Source organism: Mirounga angustirostris, unplaced genomic scaffold (genome assembly GCF_029215605.1).
Source record: "Mirounga angustirostris isolate CCGP_5_RB_7025 unplaced genomic scaffold, mMirAng1.0.hap1 SCAF_4, whole genome shotgun sequence".
Lineage (NCBI taxonomy): Eukaryota > Metazoa > Chordata > Mammalia > Carnivora > Phocidae > Mirounga > Mirounga angustirostris.
Genome location: NW_026991712.1, coordinates 2,586,014 through 2,606,922, shown reverse-complemented (window position 1 = coordinate 2,606,922; position 20,909 = coordinate 2,586,014). Strand labels below are relative to the sequence as shown.

The 20,909-nt window shown below is 56.1% G+C and overlaps 1 protein-coding gene across 1 annotated transcript in view; it reads right to left on the bottom strand.

Annotated features, from left to right (window-relative positions):
- The window catches only part of LOC123858543 (maestro heat-like repeat family member 5), a 72,427-nt gene that overhangs the window by 16,569 nt on the left and 34,949 nt on the right, over positions 1–20,909 (bottom strand). Inside the window, exons 12-20 of the mRNA XM_064587440.1 lie at positions 20,438–20,517; positions 19,825–19,988; positions 18,195–18,334; positions 16,605–16,709; positions 15,106–15,241; positions 14,633–14,805; positions 10,338–10,487; positions 9,453–9,607; positions 506–665 (exon numbers count right to left, since the gene is read on the bottom strand). Coding sequence (XP_064443510.1) covers positions 506–665; positions 9,453–9,607; positions 10,338–10,487; positions 14,633–14,805; positions 15,106–15,241; positions 16,605–16,709; positions 18,195–18,334; positions 19,825–19,988; positions 20,438–20,517 — 1,263 coding nt within the window. The remainder of the gene's footprint in view (positions 1–505; positions 666–9,452; positions 9,608–10,337; positions 10,488–14,632; positions 14,806–15,105; positions 15,242–16,604; positions 16,710–18,194; positions 18,335–19,824; positions 19,989–20,437; positions 20,518–20,909) is intronic.

Below are 20,909 nucleotides of genomic sequence, written 5' to 3'. Positions count from 1 at the left end.
GGGTCGGGGGTGGGCAGGGGGTTCCTACAGGAGGCAAGAGGCAGCCTCAAGATTCCTCCAAAATCTACAACCCCAGGCCCCAAGTGTGGACAGAGGGGCCACCATTGTCCCCACACTCTTCCTCCGCCGGAACCTGCCTCCCGAAGCCCTTGTGCTCCAAGGCCACCCGCCCAGCGAGTCCCACATCCTGGGTATGCGCCACGCACCTGGTCCAGCCCTGCAGGACCACCACTGTCCCACTTCTTGGAGGGGGGACAGGCTCTGTAGCAGTCCAGAGCCCTCGGCCAGGAAGTGGGGGGCTGGGCCTGTGCGGTCAGCCCCTGCCCCGCAGCCTCGGAGGCCCCCTGTGGGTCGGCTTCCACGGCCTGGACACGGGGCTGGCCCTCCCTGGGGCTGGGCGCCCCGAGGCTGCGCCCGATGCCGCCAGTATGGACACGCGCGCGGGACGCCAGCCCCCACTCGGCGGCAGCCGGGGTGGTGTCCGGGAGTGGCGGCGGACACTCACAGCGAGCGAGCGCAGGCGGGGCTTGTCCTTGGGCTGGGGGCTGCCGTCTCTGGCCCCGGCGGGCAGTGGCCGCTCCCGCAGCCAGGCCAGCAGGATGGCCAGTACCAGGCGGCTCACGGGCTGCTCGGCCCCCAGGGCCCTCCACAAGCGGAAGGCGTGGCTGCAGGCAAAGAGGAGTCATGAGGGCAGCCCTGCTTGCGCTCAGCCACACCAGCAGGCCACCAGGGCCTCAGGGGCCAAGGGAGGAGGCTGGGCTGGATCCCGCGTCAGACCCTGGCCGCAGGGAGCCCCTGGGGTGGAGGAGAGCATGGAGGGGAGAGTGGGCAGCAGGGACAGGAGTGTGTGTGGCCCGTGGGACAGGTGGGAGACAGAGGGACAGCCGCCCTGGCCCAGGCGCCTGGGCCTCCCCACTTCCAGGGTCTGTCTTCCAGGCTCCCCGCACCCCAACTTCAGACTCTCTGTCCCCTCAAAGGCTCCTAAGTACTGACAGGACACATGCAGTTGACTCCTGCCCTCTGTCCTCTTCTCTTGCCTCTGGGCCTCCACATCTGCCATTGTTCCCCGTGCTTAGAGCACGCCTCCCCACCGGGCCTGCACCCACTCAGCTGTCAGCACCTCTGCCTGGAGGCCTGCCCTGGCTGCCTCCTCCTAGCCTGGGTTTGCTGGGGTCCAGCTCTCGGGCCCACCCTGGGTAAGTGGGTCCATCAGCAGTATACACAGAGCTTTACAATGTCCTTGTGCTCATTTTGCAGATGGGGAAACTGAGGACTGATCGGGCCCTGCCTGTGACTGGGGAACTGGGGCTAGAGGCCAGGTCTGCCCAGTCCTGTGGTCTTTCCATTTGGTCCACGGACACGGACCTGTGAGTCCTGGGGAGGTGTGGGCTTTGGGGCTCCTGAGATGTCGGTGACCCTGATGGCTCTCTGTTTTCTGTGGTCTTTGGTGCCGAGTGGGTGGGTGGGGCTGGAGGGGCAGGGGTGGGGACTGGGAGGCCACCTGGGAGGCCACAGTGGGGGCCTGGATAAGCCCCCACCCCAGCTTTAGGACAGACCCTGGGCTGGGTGGGCACAGCAGTTCCGAGGACTCTGAGATTGTAGAGCGGGGCCTCTGTTGTCAGAAGGACCCTGGCCGAGTCCCTGCTGTGTCATCACGGCTGTGTGACCATGGGCAGGTCTCTGGGGGCAGAGCCTGACTCGAGAGGCTTAGGTGACATGCTTCTGCAGGAGCGAGGGCGCCCAGGGGCCTGGATTTCTCTTTTGCTCTGTTGGCATGTGGGTGTTTTGCCCCCTGTCACATGCGGGCAACCAACTCGGGGACAGAGCAGTGACAGAACCAGTAAAGTCCTTGCCTGTGTGGGAGTGACCCCTAAAGTTCAACTCAGCCAGCAAACAAGGGTGTGTCGGACTAAGTGCATAAAGCAGGGGAGGGGAGGGGAGGGGATGGAGGATAGGAGGGGGACGGTGGGAGGGTGCATCTAGGCTGTGGTCAGTTTTTAGTGGGACAGCTGGGAAGCCTTCACCAAAAAGGGACACAAGCAAAGATCTGCGGAGGTAAGTGGGGAGTCACGCTGCTCTGGGGGGTGGGGGGAGGAGAACCTTCTGGCCTTGACACGGAGCCGATCTTGGTGTTCTCAGGGCCAGCAAGAAGGGCCAGTGAGGTCGGGGTGAAGAGAATGGGGCTGGGCGAGGAGGACAGCCGGTGCGTGGGGCCAGGCCACACGACCTTGTTGGCTACTGGGAAGGTTTTGCCTTGACTTTGATGAGGTGGGGCCGCTGAGGGTCTGCAGCGAGGGAGAGACGTGGTCCGACTTCTCTCTAAAGCCTCACTCCGGCTGCTGGGAGGGAGGGGTGGACACGGCCAGGGACTCTGTGTGAGCCGGCGACGTCCTGACGGGCTGGAGGGGGTGGGGGAGGGGCGTGGGTAGAGCTGCAGGACCCCTTGAGGATGGGCCTGGGTGTGGACAGGACAGTCCAGGTGGCCCCAGGAACTCTGGTTCGAGAAGCTGGGCAGATGACATCAGCATGGGGAAGCCCGCAAGAGGACAGGTTTCGGGGACGGCCAGCGGCGTGGTCCGGGAGTGTCCAGCGTGGAATGCCTCCTGGACACCCACGTGCTGCCGTCTGGCAGGGGTGAACTTTCGGGGGGTGTCTGTATAGGTGATATATTTAGCCCACAGGGTTAGAGGCGGCCACCAGGAAGGGGAGTGTGAGTGAGGGGAGCTCTGGGGACTGAGCCCCGTGGCACCGAGCCCCGTGGCCCCGTGCTGAGAGACGGGGGGACAGGAGGGACTGGCAGGAGGCGGAGCAGGGGCAGCTGGGAGGTGGGAGGAGAGCCAGGAAAAGACATGGAGGAACCTGAAATGCATATTGCTGAGGACTAGAAGCCCGTCCGAAAGGCTCCACGCTGTACAGTTCCAAATCCATGACCTTCTGGAAAAGGCAAAACCACGGAGACAGTAGAAGATCGGTGGTTGCGAGGGTCCGGGGGGACCGAAGGTTGTTCCGGCAGTGACGCTACTCTGTAGGACGTGCGAGTGGTGGACACACTGCACACTGTCCAAGCCCACAGGACGCACAGCACCAGGGGCGAGCCCTGTCCAGCCGTGGGCTTCCGTTAATGATGATGCGTCAGTACCGCCCTCGGGCTGGAGCAAACACACCGCCCCACGCAGGGTGCTAGCAGAGGACGACACCGGTGGGGACTTACTTCTATAAACATAAAACTGCTCCAAAAAAGAACGACTATTAATTAAGAAAAAAGGGCTGGGAAGAGACACGTGACACATGATTAAGGAAAGAAAACCCGGTGCTGCTGGATTTATGTTACGACAGACAACCCGCATCTGAAAATCTGTGTTAATATCGGGCCAGAGGAAAGAAGTCTCCAAAGACGACACACAACACCATACTCTTCAATACAATTGCAAAAACCACAAGAGAATATTTTCAGGAATATGTTTAACTGCAATGAAGTGAAAAAGAAATGAAGAGGGTGATGAGCCTTGGTGGGGGGTGAGCCGGCGGCTGGAGACTGGGGGTGCTCAGCCCTGTCCATAAGGTCACGACCGAGATCCCAGCTTTCTGCGGGCGGAGGCCTCGCCGGCGTGTATTCATCGACTAAAAGGAGCCAGTGCTGTAAGAATCAAAGGCAGGCAGGCCACGCATACAGTGATGATGGACAGCGTGACCCGCCAGGGGTGTGCAGCTGAGGGCTGACCCAACAAAGTCGCCATCAACAGGTAAAAGAGAAACACGGGAGAAAAAGAAAGAAAACTTGGCAAGCCAAGTGTAAGACCATTTAGAAATGCAAAATGCGAAGGGCCCAGAGCAGCGGGGCAGGTGTTGAGGCAGGAGGAGCCGGGAGGCCGTTCTGTATCAGGTGCAGAGAACGTGTATGATGCTACAGGAATTAGGACTGTGGGTGTCAGCACGGGGACTGGCGAGCGGAGCACTGCTGAACCCAGACACAGACCCCTGCCCACGGGCACTTGGCTGGGAGGCAGGTAGCACTGCGAGCTGTAGGCATGGAGCGGGCTTGTCCCTGAAGGATGCTGGTGGCTACACAGAACTGGAGTCCGACTTCATGGGACGGCTGGAGACCTGAGCTTGAAAGGCAATCGCCGGAACTTTTGTAAGATCATGTGTGGGAAGGACTGAACCTGGAACTCCTTTTCATCAAAACGCACATTCAGGCAGCGAAAAGACAAGCTGCAGAGTGCAAGGAGATGCTTTTCACACCATCAACAAAGGCCTTGTGTCCAGGTTACATAAAGGATTCCTGGGAATGGATAAGAAAAAGGGGGACAACCCAGTGGAAGGATGGATCTGATCCTTGACGAAGAGATCACCAAGGAAGATACTCCAATGTTCTGATGGCCAAATGTTCCGCTCCATTATTTCATTAGGAACGTGCAAATGAATGTCGCAATGCGACCCATACCACTGGGTTGCTAACATTTTGATGAGTGGCTAGAAAGTCGGGGCCAAGTGCGGATGAAACGTGGAGCAACAGAAGCTCTCAAAAATATCCCCGGTGGGAGTGTGAGGTGACATGAGCACTTTGGAAAACGATTCAATGTGTCTGTTAAAGTTGGGTACGTGCATACTGGGTATTTACCCCAAAGATACAAAAGTAGGGATCCGAAAGGGTACGTGCACCCTGATGTTTATAGCAGCAATGTCCACAATAGCCCAACTGTGGAAAGGGCCAAGATGTCCATCGACAGATGAATGGATAAAGAACAGGTGGTATATATATACAACGGAATATTATGCAGCCATCAAAAGGAATGAGATCTTGCCATTTGCAATGATGTGGATGGAACTGGAGGGTGTTATGCTGAGCGAAATAAGTCAAACAGAGAAAGACATGTATCATGTGACCTCACTGATATGAGGAATTTTTAATCGCAGGAAACAAACTGAGGGTTGCTGGAGTGGGGGGTAGGGTAGGAGGGATGGGGTGACTGGGTGATAGACACTGGGGAGGGTATGTGCTATGGTGAGCAGTGTGAATTGTGCAAGACTGTTGAATCTCTGATCTCTACCTCTGAAACAAATAATGCAATATATGTTAAGAAAAAAAAAAAAGAAGAGGAAGGTAGCGGGAGGGGAAGAATGAAGCGGGGGAAATTGGAGGGGTGGACGAACCATGAGAGACGATGGACTCTGAAAAACAAACTGAGGGTTCTAGAGGGGAGGGGGGTGGGAGGATGGGTTAGCCTGGTGGTGGGTATTGAGGAGGGCACGTTCTGCATGGAGCACTGGGTGTTATGCACAAACAATGAATCATGGAACACTTCATCTAAAACTAATGATGGCAAAAAAAAAAAAATAAAACTAATGATGTAATGTATAGGGATTAACATAAGAATAAAAAAATAAAAAAATAAAGTAAAAAAAAAAAGTTGGGTATGTGCAGAGCTTTATGGCGCCGATGTTTGTGTGCTGAACACACCGCGGTGGAGACGGAGCGCTGATGCGCATGAAGACGTGTGGGAGCATGTCAGGGCGCGTTAGTCACAGACCCAGGCCGGGGACAACCCAAATGTGCGTCTGTGGCAGAAAGGATGATCGGCATTCACGAGATACTAAACGGCAACAAGAAGGAATGAACTCCAGCTATATGTAACATATTGGAATGAATCGTAAACACATATTGTTGAGGGGAAAAAGCCACATAACATAAAAGATTATCGGCAGGGTACCTGCTACCCAATTCTGTTCACAGTGTTAGGGCATGTCGCATTGTTTTAGGTGCTTCTAAGAAATAAAACTTATCCCAGGTGGGAAGCTACCCCCATCACAGAGGTGGGACCCCAAGGGCCCTGTGTTCCGTGTAAGGACGATAAGAACCAACCCACCCACCTGCAGAAAGAAAAAGCCAGGAACCCTGCCGGCCTCAGTCGGAGCACTAGATGGAAGGAGGGCCTTCTCCCGAGAGTCCGAATCACAAAACCTGTTTTGGGGTCTGAATTCACACCACCAGTGTGGCTCAAAGAAACCCTCAGGCACAGACTTTTAAATCTGGCATGGTCCCAGGCCAACAGTGTCCCTGGGTGACTGAGAAGCCCACATAAATCCAGGGGTAAGGTACCCTCGATGTAAAATGCATTCCCACCTAGGAAAAATGTGCTTCTTAGGATGGAGGAAATAAGGTATAAACGGCAATGCAGACCGAGGTGAGCTACAGACTTCCGGGCAGCTGAAGACAAGGTGGCCTCCAGGGTCCTCACCCTTCAAGGTTCCTTGAAAAACCACACAGAGCAAGAGGGAGGGAAAAATAAAATTGCACAGAGACTGTGACCTCAGAGGATGCCCAAACTTCGACATCACTGTAAACAAACAAGAGAAACGCCCGTCGCCACCCACCCGGGGCTCTGGGACAGATGAGGCAGAAGAGACAGCAAGGCACAGGGCACGGGAGCCAGAAACAGGGCTCAGAGTCGAACCACTCACCTCCAGGAAGATGAAGTCCATCCCCAGTCCGACAAGAGGGAAAAAGGAGAAAAAAAGAGCACTGACCACGAGAAAGGGGCTGATGAGCTGGTCCAATCAGAAGGGCGGCCTCCAAGATGCACAGCTCTGGGGAGAGAAACAGGGGAAAAAGAACCAGGGGCCTTGGGGATTGGGTGGTGACAGGGACAATGGGAAAGAGGAAAATGGAAGGCCCTGCGAGAGAAAAAAGAACCAAAACCCCCCAAAAAACAACCCCCCAACTGGAGGACACACGACCTTTTCACCTGCCACCAAGAAAAAGAATCTACTAAATCCTCTGGACTTCGCTCTACTAACAGAAGAGGGTGCCATTGAACTTGAAATCCTATAAAACATGCCAACAGCGTTTGATAGGAACAGGAACAAAATTAACAGATCCACTGAGTTATTGCAAAAACACCCCCCAAAAAACAAAACAGAAAAAATAATCCGTGCACAACCAAAGAGGAACTGCTCCCCTCCAAAGCAGTCACTGTGCCGAGAGCACTCCGGACGATGCTCCTCAGACTCCAGTGAGCTCCCAGAGACAGGTAAAGCCACCTTGAATTATAACTTCAAAAAATAAAAAAAAAAAAACCTCCATAAAGAAAGGAAAAGAGGGTTGACTGAGTTCAGGAAAGAGGTGGAAGAAAGGACAAACTTATCTCAGAAGTGGAAAAAAATGCAAGGTGCCCAAGAGGGATGATAAGATGTAAGCTAAGGGGCATTGAGGAAAAGCAGAAACCCAACCACAAAAGGCGTGAAAAGGATCAGAAAGTACTGGAGGTTGAGGACGGGCAGGAACAGCACTGGAATTCCTAGCAGTTCAGAAGGACAAGTGCAGCAGGGGAACAGAACGAATGTTTCAAGCTATCACCAGAGAACTTTCCAGAAACAACAACAGAAGGCCTACATCTACATCTTCAAAGGATCTACCAGGTCCCTGGGAGAATGAACACAGAATGATCAACTCTGAGACATCTCTTAATAAAACTGTTCAATTTCAAAGGTGAGCAAACACCGTCCAAGGCATCCGGGAAGAAGGACCTCTTACAAAGGCAAACATCTTGACAAAGGCATAAAAATAAATCACCATCATTAGACTTTTCAATAACAAAGCAAGGCGACAATTGAGCAGCATTTGAAAAATACTCAATAAAAGCAAGTGTGAACCAAGGATTTTATGTCCAGCCAAGTTGTCCTTCAAGCACACAGGAGCCCCTCAGGAGCCGTCTGTCAGAGGTGGGTCTGGTCAGCGCAGAGAGGACTAGAAGCCTCCGGCAGAGGATGCACATCGAAAGCTTCAACAACAAAACAAGGGACGGAGGACATTAAAAGAGGCCAGGAGCATTAGCATGACAACCACTGCAAAAATACACTTCTTCTTTAATTAAAAACATTAAGGATCAAAGAATACACAACCCGTAGAAAAGGGAAGTAATAGAGTCCACGAAACATGCACACAACTATGGGATAGTGATTCCTAAGGAAGGTATATGTTTGCACAAAAAACATGACAATCACGTATGACGTAAAAACTGCAGGACACGGAAGGGTCCGTGGACAGAAACGCGTTAGTAATGACTTCAACGTGCCGTTCTCAGTACGAGACAGAACAGAGGGGACATCAGTGAAATCAGTGACGACCACAGTCCATCAGGCGCATCCGTGGATATACATACAACACCACCTGATGAAGAAGATACACCCTCTTCCCAAGTGCCCGTAGAACATTCACGACAGTTGTTCAAAAGGGCAGCAAATCCCAATAAGGCAGAAACGTTACAATGGCATTCTCTGATCCCAATGCAAAAAAACTGGAAATTATAGAAACACAAGGACCCTTGCACATGGAAATCAGAAATCTTTCTGGAAATGAGTCTCGGGGGCCGGGAGCTTGTGGGAGTTCTCTTCTGGGAGCTTCTGATTTCTCAGTGGGATGGGAGGAAGGTTGGCGGCAGAGGGAAGGGGCAGGGTGGAGGCAGAGAGGTGTGTGGCTGGGAATTCAAAATGGGGAGCTTTAACTGAGGGAGGTTTTGCCGGCTGAGTGTGACAGAGGGGATAAGGGGCTTGGGTATGTCCAGGGAGTAACTAATGCTGGTAAGGAGGGGGTGAGGATGGGTGAGGGGTGCTGAGAAGGTGAGTGGCTGGTGGACTGGAGGCTGTGGAGGGCAGGTACCCTCACGGGGGTACCGGCGGAGGTAAGCTGTGAGGGGTGGTGGGGAGGGTGGAGAGAAATGCTCCAGATTGGAGGTGTCCGAGCCAAGAGGATGACCGTGGGAGTGGGCGGCTGAGGCAGGATGGAGGACAGGATTGCTGGGAGAGAGGAGATCCAGGCATTGAGAAGTGGGGCTGAAGGAAAACCCCAAGATTCAGACAGCGGGTGTGAGTGAGACGGTGTCTGTGATTGGGAGCGACATCTGTAAGGACCTAGGGATGACGCAGTGCAGATGCATGGTGGATATGTAGCTGGGGTTATAGATGGAGCACCTGGGGTTCAGAGCTGAGATCTGGGGGAGGCAGAGGACCCTAGCCCAGCTCCGGACTCGGGGGTCTGAGGGTTTCATGAGAAAGCCAGCCCCACCTGAGAGGAGTGTGGTGACCACTGGGGGCGGGGGAGGAAGGAGAGGTCCTTGGAGGATCAGGAAGGATGGCAAGACTTTGATGTTGGCTGGGGTCTTGCCAGGCGCACCCCAGGTCCTGGGCACTTTCCCCATGAGGTGACAGGTGATTGAGGCTGGGGTGGGGGTAGAATGAATGGTGAGCCGTGCCTCCCCAGAGCCTGCCTCAGGAGATGTGCAATAAATGAACGGGGACGTGGGCTCCCTCCCTGGGCCCAGACCTGTGGGGCTCCCTGTGGGCTGGGAGGGGGCAGGCAGGAGGGCAGAGCTGGAGGTGGGGGCCCCACCCCCTGCCTGGGGGAGGCTGGAGGGTGGGCAGTGGGGGCAGTGAGGGAGGGTGGGGCCGGGCACCTGTCCAGGGGTATGGAGAAGTCCAGGAAGGTGGCCACCAACTCCTGTGTGTGGTTCCGGGCTAGCAGGGTGATGGCGTGCAGAGCATTTTCTTTGGCTTGGGGGATGCGGACAGAGCAGAGCTGCAAGTGGATGGCCCGGCCCAGGTTGGCCACCTGTGTAGGGAGGCAGAATTAGGGGGGAGAGGGCTGGTCTGAGAGGGGAGGCCAGGCCCCGCCCAGCGAAGTCTGAGGGAGGCACTTCTCCACCCTGGAGTCCCAGGCTGAGGGGAGAGAGGCCCCACCACTTTCCGTGTGGCATGGGAGGCCCTCAGCCTGCGTCCAGACACTGCCCGGTCCCTGGAAGGCTCAGACACACCCACCTCACGTCTCCCGAGCACACCACTTTGGCACAGGCTGTCCTGGGGGCCTGGAAGGCCTCTCCCCAACCACTTCCGGTCACTGCCCAGGCCCAGTGTCGCCCACCTGGGGCTTCCTTACCTGCAGGACTTGGCATCCATCATCCTGTTTCTGGGGGGCACCCCCACCCCACTGGGGGCACTTCGTTGCCTTTGCATCTCCTATGCTGTCCAGTCCTAATCTGTGTCTGTCCCTTCCGCCAGACTGAGAACTTCCAGGAGGGTCTGTGCCTTCTCCTGCCCTTTGTCCTACCCCAGAGCCTGGAACAGCGGTGCCATCCATGCCCATGTGCCCCATGACGCTGCAAACACCACTCGGGACCCCAGGACACCTGCTTGGGCCTTTCATTCATTCCGTGGAACCTGTCAGGGTGGGGTCTGTGTGTCCTGCGTCAGGCCCAAGCCCCAGGGTGCTGACTGCCGGGCGTCTGTCCCTCTGCCCCCAGACCTGTCCTGGCCCACCCTCAGCGGGTGCCCCAGCCCCTCACAGTCTCCAGGCTGGACCCATGCTCCTTGATGGTGATGAGCAGCATGTCGGCGGCTGCCTGAACGCGGAAGGGGCTGGTGGAGCCCAGGCCGTCAATGGTTGTCCAGATGACGTCGGTCAGCTCTACCATCGTGAGATGCTTCATGACCTCCTGTAGCAGCAGGAGAGGGGGCAGCTGTCACTGTGGGCCACTTGTACCCAGGTGCCCGCCTCCTGCCAGCTCTCTTCCCTTCTCCTTGGCTTCAGGCTGCCCAGGTCTCCGAGCATGTCCAGACGTCTGAGCTCCTCTCCTCCGGAACCCCACACGTGTAGCCCATTTTGCAGGTTGGCTGCCTGCGCATCTCTCTGAGCCAACCACGGCCCAGGTTCAGGAAGGGAGAGCGTGATGCCCATCGTGGGGCAGAGGCCCGGCTCCCTTCCTCACTCAGACCCCAGTGTTTGTCCTGGGACCTGCCTGGCCCAGCCAGCCTCCTTTCCTCCTCTCCTCTGCCCTGTCCTCACCTCATGGGCTTCCCCATGTGTTAGCCTCTGCCCAGCTGGGTGCTCCCCATGCCAGGCCCTAGTCCTCCTTATAGCATTTTAATCAAGAGCTTCAGAGCTGTGAAGGGTCTTCAAGGTCACCTGGACCAATCCCCAGACCCAGAGAGGGGCATGGGCACCCTCACCACGGCAGAGGCTGGGTCGAGAGCCCAGGGCTCATGTCCCATGGTAGGGCTTCCTCAAAAGCCCAACTGCTTTCTGCCCACGTTCTCCCAGGAGCAGTTCTAGGTCCAGATCATGAGCCACTCGGGGGGAATGAAGAGGGGCTTGGGGAAATGCAACATGGTGGGTGGGACCCCTGCTCCATAGCCACTGACCACAGTCTCTGAGAGGGAGGGCTGGGCCAGCCTGGGGCTGCCCAGGTAGAACCTTCTGGAAAGACTTAGAGCATTGTTGCCCACTATGGTAGCCACCAGCCACACGTAGCTATTTGTACGTAAACTTAATTAAGTAGAATTTAAAACCTCAGTTCCTCAGGAGCACTAGACACATTACAAGTGCCCAGTAGCCACATATAGCCAGTGGCTCCCTTGGTAGTTCAGATAGAGACATTTCCATCCTCCCAGAAAGTTCTATTGGGAGGCTCTGACTCGGAGCATCTGATAATCAGAGGAAGACAGAAGGCTGGTGATGGGGCACCTGATAGAAAAGTATAAGGTCTGCAAGGACATTAGGGGGGGTAACACGTTTCTTTGCATGTTAGGATATTTGTTGAAATATTTGACAGTCTGTTAGTCTACCTATATTAGATATAAAAATAAGTATTAAATAATGTTTGAATATTTATTAGAATAATTATTCTAAAATTTTGGTAAAATGTTTGTGAGAATATTAGGATTAGTTGTTATTTAGAGTATTCAAAGTGATTTTAGAGGAATATTTGTAGTTCACAACTTTAAGAAAAGAATATTAAGCTGCTATAAATCTGGTTAGAACATTTGTTAGAAGATTACATTTAAAATTGTTTTCTGAAATGTTGAATTTTGGTTAAAGGTCTAGCATTGAGAATGTTTGTGAAGAAATGTAACTTGGAATGGTGGTTAGATTCTCAAAATCCCAGAATACTGCAATCTCAAGATTGGTAAATACCTGGGAGATGTCTTACTTTAACCCAGGGCATGAATAAATGTGAAATGGAGGTGGCAGTAATGGTAGAGATGGTGGTGGTGGTGGTGGTGGAGGTGATGGCGGTGATGATGGTGATGGTGGTGATGATAATGATGGTGATGATGGTGGTGATGATGGTGATGGTGGTGGAGGTGATTGTGGTGATGATGGTGATGGTGGTGATGATGATGACGATGGTGATGATGGTGGTGGTGGTGATGGTGATGGTGGTGGAGGTGATGGCGGTGATGATGGTGATGATGATGATGGTGATGATGGTGGTGATGATGGTGATGGTGATGGTGGTGGTGGTGATGGTGATGGTGGTGGTGTGATGGTGATGATGGTGATGGTGGAGGTGATGGCAGTGATGATGGTGATGGTGGTGATGATGATGATGATGGTGGTGGTGATGGTGATGATGATGGTGATAGTGGTGATGGTGGTGATGATGATGGTGATGATGGTGGTGGTGGTAATGGTGATGATGATGGTGGAGGTGATGGTGGTGACGGTGGTGATGATGATGGTGATGGTGATGATGATGGTTATGATGATGGTGGTGATGATAGTGATGGTGGTGGTGGTGGTTGCTAATGGTGATGATAGTGGTGATGATGATGATGGTGATGGCGGTGATGATGGTGGTGGTGGTTGATAATGGTGATGATGGCAGTGATGGTGATCTCTGGTGGTGATGATGGGAGTGATGGTGATGATGGGATGGTGGGGATGATGGTGATGGTGGTGGAGGTGATGGCAGTGATGGCAATAATGATGGTGGTGGAGGTGATGATGGTGATGATGGTGATGAAGGTGTAGTGTAGCCAAGATCACAGAAGGCATCAAGGACAGAGTTGGGGACAGAATCCAGGTCAGGTCTCCATTCCAAACCTTCCCAATCCACCATCACTTGATCAGCAGACCCTCCCATCCTCTCTCCTCTCTGCTCCTGTCCGTCACTGTGTCTTGCCTAAGGAGAGAGAGCCAGAGCTGAACACCCACTCCCTGTGTGCCGGGACAGGGCAGGATACAGAAGGCTTCTCAAGACTGAGAAGCCTAAGTGTTTAGTATGGAAAATCTAAAGCCCTGGGGCCCCTTCACCACTGGCTCCCTCTGAGCTGCTAGCCAGGGAACCCTCCTGCCCTGCCCCACCTCTGCTCCCTGCCCAGGTTCTTTGGCATAAACTAGGCTTACCCATTCTGGGACTGGAGACTTGATGTATTGGCCCCTGGGCTTTAGACTGTCCATACTTAACCCCTAATTGACTGCAGCACTGAGAGCCCAGTGCACTTGCAGAGAACACAGTGCAGAGAACATTGGAGTCAGCCGGGACTGGATTCAGAACTTGCTGGGGCACTCACTAGCCGTGTGCAACCACTGCTTCCTCATTTGGTTCAGTCTGGTTTAACTTAATGGGTGGCTCTACCACCAGGCCCTGCACGGGGCCCTGGCAGGACCCTGCTTCTGGCCCGGAGGGCTCAAAGTCTAACAGTGGGACACTGACAAGCATACCATGTACAGGGGTCTTCATTAGCCATGCGCTCAACACCAAGACTGGGCAACAAAGTCACCATGTCAGAGACATCATGAACTGACCACTCAGAACATGAGGCTCCATGAAACATGGCTTGTCCTGCCAACACCAGCATCCAGCCTACACTCTGCACCCCAGACTCATTCATGTTCAGAAGAGAACACAAGTCAACACAAGAAAACACAGAATGGGGCGCCTGGGTGGCTCAGATGGTTAAGCGTCTGCCTTCAGCTCAGGTCATGATCCCAGGGTCCTGGGATCGAGTCCCGCATCGGGCTCTCTGCTCCTTGGGAGCCTGCTTCTCCCTCTGCCTCTCTCTCTCTGTCTCTCATGAATAAATAAATAAAATCTTAAAAAAAAAAAAGAAAACACAGAATGTCACAAAGTTACAGGATCTCACTGGGGTGACAGAAGGGACATTGGGGACTGCTGGGCTCCCCCAGGCGGCTGACCAAGGAGGAGCTGCCTGAGGTCAGCCAGATGACAGTGCAAGAGAAGACAAGCTCTGCCTTCACAGGAGGAGGGTCTGGCTTTCAGAGGATAAGAGAAGCCCCTGGGAAAATGAGGCATGTGGGGATATTTCTGCAGAGTGCTCATCCTGCAAAAAAGCAGACTCAAAGGCCAGGACGTCGTATGGTGCCTCAGAGAACACCTACCATGGGAGCATCCTGAAAGCACCATTTACTGGGTGCTCATGCTGGCCAGGACTTCACAGCACCACTCTACCCATTTTACAGAGGAAGACAGAGGCTCAGAGAGGAGAAGGGGCTTGTCTAGGTCACACAGCCAGGAGGGACAGAGCTGGGACTCAAGTCTAGGCTGCTGACCTCAGGGTCTGTCCCTGGCCCCTCCCTACAGTTTCCCTTCCTCCAACATCTCAGTCCCATGCCAAGGGCCAGGGATTTCTCCAAACATTCTCAGTTAATTACCAAACAGGTGAAATCCCAGCCTTGGCCTTAATACTCACACCTGGCCCAGGCTCTGACCCCCTGGGTCCAGCCAGGCCACACCGACAGCTGGAAGCCCTGTCAGCGGGGATGGCGGTGGGGGTCAGAGCAGAGCATGGCCATGCCTCCCCACCCGGACCTGCCCTCCGTTCTAAGGGCTTTGACCTTGATGACTTGGGAGCTGCCAAGCTGGAGGATGCCATCCTTCGGGAATGCCATCTCCTGAGAGGTGGTGGGAGCTGTCTTCTGGTCTCCACTGCTCCAGACGGGAGCCCCATCCACGTTGGCCTGGGAAAGCTGCTCGGGGGCCTGCACCTCCACCTTTGGAGTTTTCCTCGCTGGCCAGGGGTGGGAGTGGGTAAGGGTGAGGGCAGGGCAAAAGTGGGCTTGGGGTCTAGGATGGGACAGGCAAGAGTCAGGGCAGGGTCATTGGTAGTCAGGGTCAGGCCTATGCCCATCTGGGGACGGGAGTCTGAGGGGGTCTGGGGCAGGGGGACATTACAGGGCTGTGGCTGGGGTTAGAGGTGGGTTTAAGGGAAGATCTGGGGTGGGGTGCGTTCGGGGATGTGGGCGTGGTTTCAGCTGAGGCTGTGGTTGGGGTGGCAGTGGGCCTGCTGTGGTGGCCCTCGGGGGCTCACCTCTCTGGCGTATCAGGAGCTGGTAGAGGTGGCCTACCCCTTCCAGGCTGGACTGCTGGGTGGCCCTGTCCGGGTCCTGGCACAAAATCCCCAGCATGCCCACCAGCTGCCCAATCCGCCTGAAGTCCTCTTTTGGCTGTGGTGAGAATATGGGAACCAGTGACCCCACCGCAAATCTCTGGCCTGCTGTGCAATCACAGCAGCAAGGCCGCATCAGAAATCCTCCGACTCTGTGGCAGGGCTGCGACTCAGCTCTCAGGACCCCAGGCCCAGGCTCTGCCCACCCTGCCCGACACTACAGTCAGCATCCCAGGGCACACTGGGCAAAACATGAGGGGTTGCCCAAGACTCAATAATCAAGAGAAATTATATTTTAACGCAGTATTTAGAAAAATCAAACTGAAGGTAACAATTCCTGATGAACACAGTTTCAAAACTGTAAATAAAGATGGTCCGTCCCTGCACTTCCATGACCTTACCTCATCTTGCCTCACTCCCCGGGCCCTGACCCTAGTCGTGGTTTCAGTAAAACTTTATTTACAACAATAGGCAGCCGGCCGGTGACCATTTGCTGAGTGGATTGTTTTAAAACATTACATTACAGTATTTATCTTGACTGCGGAATGTTCTGGAGCCTGGTAAATTTTGCGCCCCAGGTGAATGCCTCACTGCCTGATGGCAAGCCTGGTCCTGTATTGTGGAAATTGATTTTGAGTAAATTGCAGGCCCTTTGAGCCCCTCTAGAGGGGTCTTCCTCGCCCTGGGAATGCCGGAGGAGTCTGTGCAGGGAGCTCTCCCTTGGCAGAGCACCACCCCTGCCTGTCCGCCTCCCTTAGAAAGGCTTGCACCTGCCGGGCATCAGGCAGAGAAGCCAATTTTCTCATGGCCCCGTAAGTCTCCCCAAGGAATGAGTGCTGATTTTGGTGGATAAATGCAGAAGCGCTCACTCCCTGAACGTGCTGACATTCACTCAACCCAAGGGTTATAGCGACAGACGGCAGTTAGGCTGCGAAGCCTGACACGCTGGGGGTCAGGACGCATGCAGGGTCGTGATGGATGGAGGTGTTCCTGCGGTCACCGCTGACCCTGGACTGGGGCAGGTAGCACCTCATCTGATTCCCAGTGTATCCCTCTGAGGAGGACTCATTTCCTCCCTTTTCATGGGCGAGAAACTGAGGCTCAGGGCGTGGAAGAACCTGCCCAAAGCTTCAAGGAGCGTTGACAGGAGCCCAGCCTCCTGGGTCAGGGGTCCATGCATCTGGGTTCAGAGCCCAGCGGGGAGGACTTGAGCAGGGGGCCCCAACCTCCGCCCCCAGCCTGTTCCCTTGCGTGTAAAAAGGGGGATTACATGGCCGTGTTGTAGGGCACTCAGGGATCCACCCGTCCTGGGGGCAGAGGTCCAGGGGGCCTTGAGCCCCACGAGCCTGTCAGGCTCCAGGAGGAGGACGGCTTGGCTGGGGCAGCAGAGGGGGTGTGGGGCCAGAGGGCTGGATACTCACATCCAGGTAGGGGTTGTGGCTCAGGAACCTGAGAAGGGCCATGCAGCTGTGCACAGCCCGCTGCCGCTCGTGTGCCTTCTCCGACGCCAGCCAGAGGTACAGGTGCTGCGGGTGGGCAGGGGCGGGGAGGGGGTGCTGCAGCCGCGCACCCCTGCTCGGGCCAGTTCCCCTGGGCCACCCGGACGTCCGCGCCGCGCGCCGGGCTTGGCTCAGGCCCCGCCCCCGTGGCCGGTCCGCGGGCAATCAAGGCTCCGCCTTGCCATCTCCTGAGAGGTGGTGGGAGCGGTCTTCTGGTCTCCGCGGCGCCAGACGGGAGCCCCAGCTCAGGCTCCGCCCACCGTCGACTCAGGCCCCACCCCCTGGGCGTCCACCACGCCCCCTGTCCTGCCCTCCGCGTCCCTTTGCACTGCCTGGGCTGATCCTGTGCTCCTGGCAACCCGGCTCTGGAGGAGGAGGAGGGATTCCCTGCTCAAAGCCCTTCGAGGCTCCTGGCTTTTAACCCCCTTGGCGCCATGCACCCCTTTTCAAAGTAGTGCTTTTCTGTGCACAACATAAACGCACGAAATTACAAAGGGATACCAACACATACTGAAACAGTTATATTGAACAGTTTTAAGCCCAACTCGAGCCTCTTCGTTAAAGCGATAGATGATTACATTTAGTGATTCTGAAGGCGGAAGCAGTAAACGGTATTTGCAGATTCTGGGGCCCAGCAATGTCCTATGACCACATCTGTGACTTCCGCTGGTGGCAGACGCAGCCACCCCCGGCCCTGCTGTGGTTTGTCACCAACATTCCCAGTGGGAATGAGTGAGTGAAAATGCAGGTATCTCCCCCCAGCCAGGCTCACACCTCGACTTCCATCGGTGCACCTGCTTCAGCGGCCCCCCTCACCCCCACAAGGCCTCTAGGCTGGACAGGGTCTGGTCCTGCTGACCTGACCCAACCCTATCCCCCCTGGCCCCCACCTTAGCACCCTCCCCATGCTCTGGCCGCACAGAGCTCTCTCCATTCTGGCCCCTGTGCTCACCAGGCGTCTCACCTTTGACCCTGCCACACCCTCTGCCCGCTCTGCCCTTCCCTTCCTTTCTCCATCGAGTGACCTCCACTGGCCCTGACCTCCGACCCTCCCAGCAGAGCCAGTGTCCCCTCTCTGGTTCCTCCCCTGCCCCTGGACTGTCCCTGCCTGTTGACTGGTCTGCCTCCTATCAAGGTGAGAGCCCTGGAGGGCAGTGAGAGAGTGCGGGTGTCGGGTTGTGAGCCCCTCCTCACAGCTGGAGACATGGCTGCAGAGTGAGTTCTCTGGGAGGGAGGGCAGGTCCCAGCCAGGGTCAGGGCCTGTGTCCTCATCCGTTTCCTTGAAGTGTGGCGCTCAGGGCCCACTTACCACCATGCACACCTGCTATACCACCCTCCAGTTGTCCCAAGCCACTGCAATCCCTGAAGATGGACAGCCCTCAAGCCTCTGTGTTCCTGGACCACTCCCCACCCCAAGTTCAGGCCCTGCCTCCTCTGGGCCATCTTCCTTTGTCCATCGTCCGCCCTCCTGGGCCTCCCCCACCCCCGCACTGTGGGGCAGCTGGCTCTCACCGACAGCAAGAAGTGCAGCTCGTCGGCCGTGGGGTTCTGTATGATGAAGCTCTGCAGCATCTGGTCCAGGGCCTCCGAGGTCTTGTTGTAGAGGGTCTGTGCAGGGATGCGGAGCAGGTCAGGCAGCCGCCGAGTCCCAGCTGCGACGGAGTGCCAAGGTCTGTCGCAGGGTCTGAGTGCCCTGGTCTCTCAGTGAGAGCAGCACCCATTCGTGCACATTCCCAAGGCCAGAACTGGGCAGGGGGCAGTCTGGGTCAGACCTGCCCAAGGTCACAGGTTTCTCAGCGGCCAAGGGAAGTTCACTGCCAGCAGGGCTGCCTTCTCCGGCCTGCAGCCTGCCGAAGACCTGGTGCCCAGAAGGATCTACTTGGTTTAATGCTTTGTGGTCCCTCCCATCTTGAAATTCTTCATCAGCTTTGAACAAGGGCCCGGCATTTTCATTATGCATTAGTTGTGGCAAATTATGCAGCTGGTCCTGACTATCGGGTCTCACGTGAGACCCCCAATCTTTGCTGCTTGGCTCCCCAGGCATGCTCAGGGAGGGAGGGGGCCATAGAAAGTACCCAGCCCACCTCCCTGTCAGAGTGTGTTGGAGCAAAGCCCGGGGCACTGGCCGTCAACTCCCTGGGTGCCCTGGGGACCTCGCTTCAGCTCTCTGTGTCTACCTTGGTCACCTGAGACCCGCGCGTGAAGCCAGCCCCACCTGCCGGGGTGCACACTGAACGGGAATGAACAGGAGCCCCAGCCTGGTGTCTGGCACCAGGCTAAGCTCCCTAGGTGAGCCAGCCATGATGTTGTCATCTGGTAATGGGGGCGCTCTGGACTCCTGCGGGGTGGGGGTGGGGGCAGGCGCCAGCCTTCTGGGGGGTGCTGCTGTGGTGTTGCCCTGGGCCCAGGGACCCTTTGCACTCTCACCCCTCACCCGAAGTGCTTATCTGCCCCATTCCAGTCTGGACCCAGCCTAGGGGTGTGGTGTGAAGATCAGGGCCCAAGGGGCAGGGGTGGAGTTCGACCCTGACTCTGCCACCAGACAGCTCCATTTCTCTGAGCTGGTTTCCTCACCCTCCGGACGAGAGCTGCTGGGAGGGTGAGCGAACATATACACGGGACCTGGCACACAGCAGATGCTCAGTTAACTCTAGCCCTGTGCCCTTCACAGTGAACACTTAGGCGTCAGGGGCTGGTGGTGCTCTGGGGAGATGGGTACGTGCCCCCTGCAGCAGAGGCTTTTATTAACAGATCCCCGGAGGGGGCTGGTATCTGGCCCAGCCAAGGGTGGGCCGGCTGGGGCCTGGGTGGGTGTGACTAGTTTAAGCAGCTTCGCAGGTGCGACTGAGCCCAGGGCTGCTCTCAGGGCCGGCAGGGACAAAGGCCACTCACACTCCTGTTCACAGAGCACCCTCTGCACAGACACGGGACACCAGTGTCTACTTTCATCCCGAGCTTCATGCACCATCAGCTCCACAGTTATCACCCCCATGTCCCAGGTGGGCAAATAGAGGCTCAGAGCGGTTAAGAAACGTGCCCAGGGTCTCCCTGCCCTGTCCATAGGGGTCAAGGGCCCTGGCTGTCTAGCCCACATCCCCTCCCAAGCCACGAGCAGCAGCGGGCTGAGCTGGGCCCCTCTCACTGAAGGGCACCATGCGCCAGCTTCGCACCTGTACGTTGGGCGGTTCTAGAAAGAGACAGGTGTGTTTCTCCAGGACGTCTAGCTGTGGCAGGGCCAACACGCTGTGGAGGCAGACGGACAGAATCCGTGACTTCCTCTCCAAGTCCAGGGGCGGCCGCAGCTTACTGTTTGGAGATAGAGGGCAGTGAGGGAGGGGTGTGGGGGCTGGTGACGGCAAAGGGCCACCTGCCGGAATAGACAGTCAGCGAGCCCTGAGCTGCAGCCCCTCCCGCAGTTCTGCTCTTGACCAGAGACTCAAGGGAACACTTCTGCCTCCCGGGCCTGCAGGGCCTCCTGGGCGGGTGAGTCCACGAGCGCGTGTGCGGGACTCCAGCGTGGCCTGCTTGGGAGTAGTCACTTCACAAGCCCTGTACCCCGGGCTCCCCTTTACTGGACACACTGGTCTCACCCCAGCCCTGGTTACACCACTGGGAACTTCAGCGGCTTGGTTTTGACAAATGATGACAAATTTTTGTTCTTTGAGGTGTGAGTTAATAGCAGTGACCACAGTTTACTGAGGGCCTGTTACGGGCCTGCAGCAGGGTAAGGCCCTGTGTGGGGCTGGGGAGCCTACCAGAGGCGGGACACGATGTGAATGGTCTGCTGGCGAGTTGACGTGCACAGCGTGTCCTGGGGTTCCTTCTCCACCAACACCTGCAGATCCCCAGGTGAACCTGAGTCATTCAGCCTGGGCCTACCCCACTTCTGATACCCCGTGTCGTCCTGCCTGAAGACCTCGGTGCCTGGCACTCCCGCGACCCACAGGATTGTGCTCCAGCTTCTCCCCCAACCTGTGGGGGCCTCCGTGACCTGAACTAGATCACAGCCTTTAGAAGGGCCCAGGTCATGGCTTCCCGCATACTGGCTGCGTGACCTTGAGCATGTCCCCAAACCGCTCCAAGCCTTGTGGTTCACAAATAACATAGTGTTGTTGCACCTGCAGGGGGTGCAGAGCGCGGTGTCTGAGTCAGGAGGAGCTCAGTAAATTGTTATTTTATTATTACGGTTCTGACTGTCCATCACTTGAGTGTTTCCTCCACTACCCT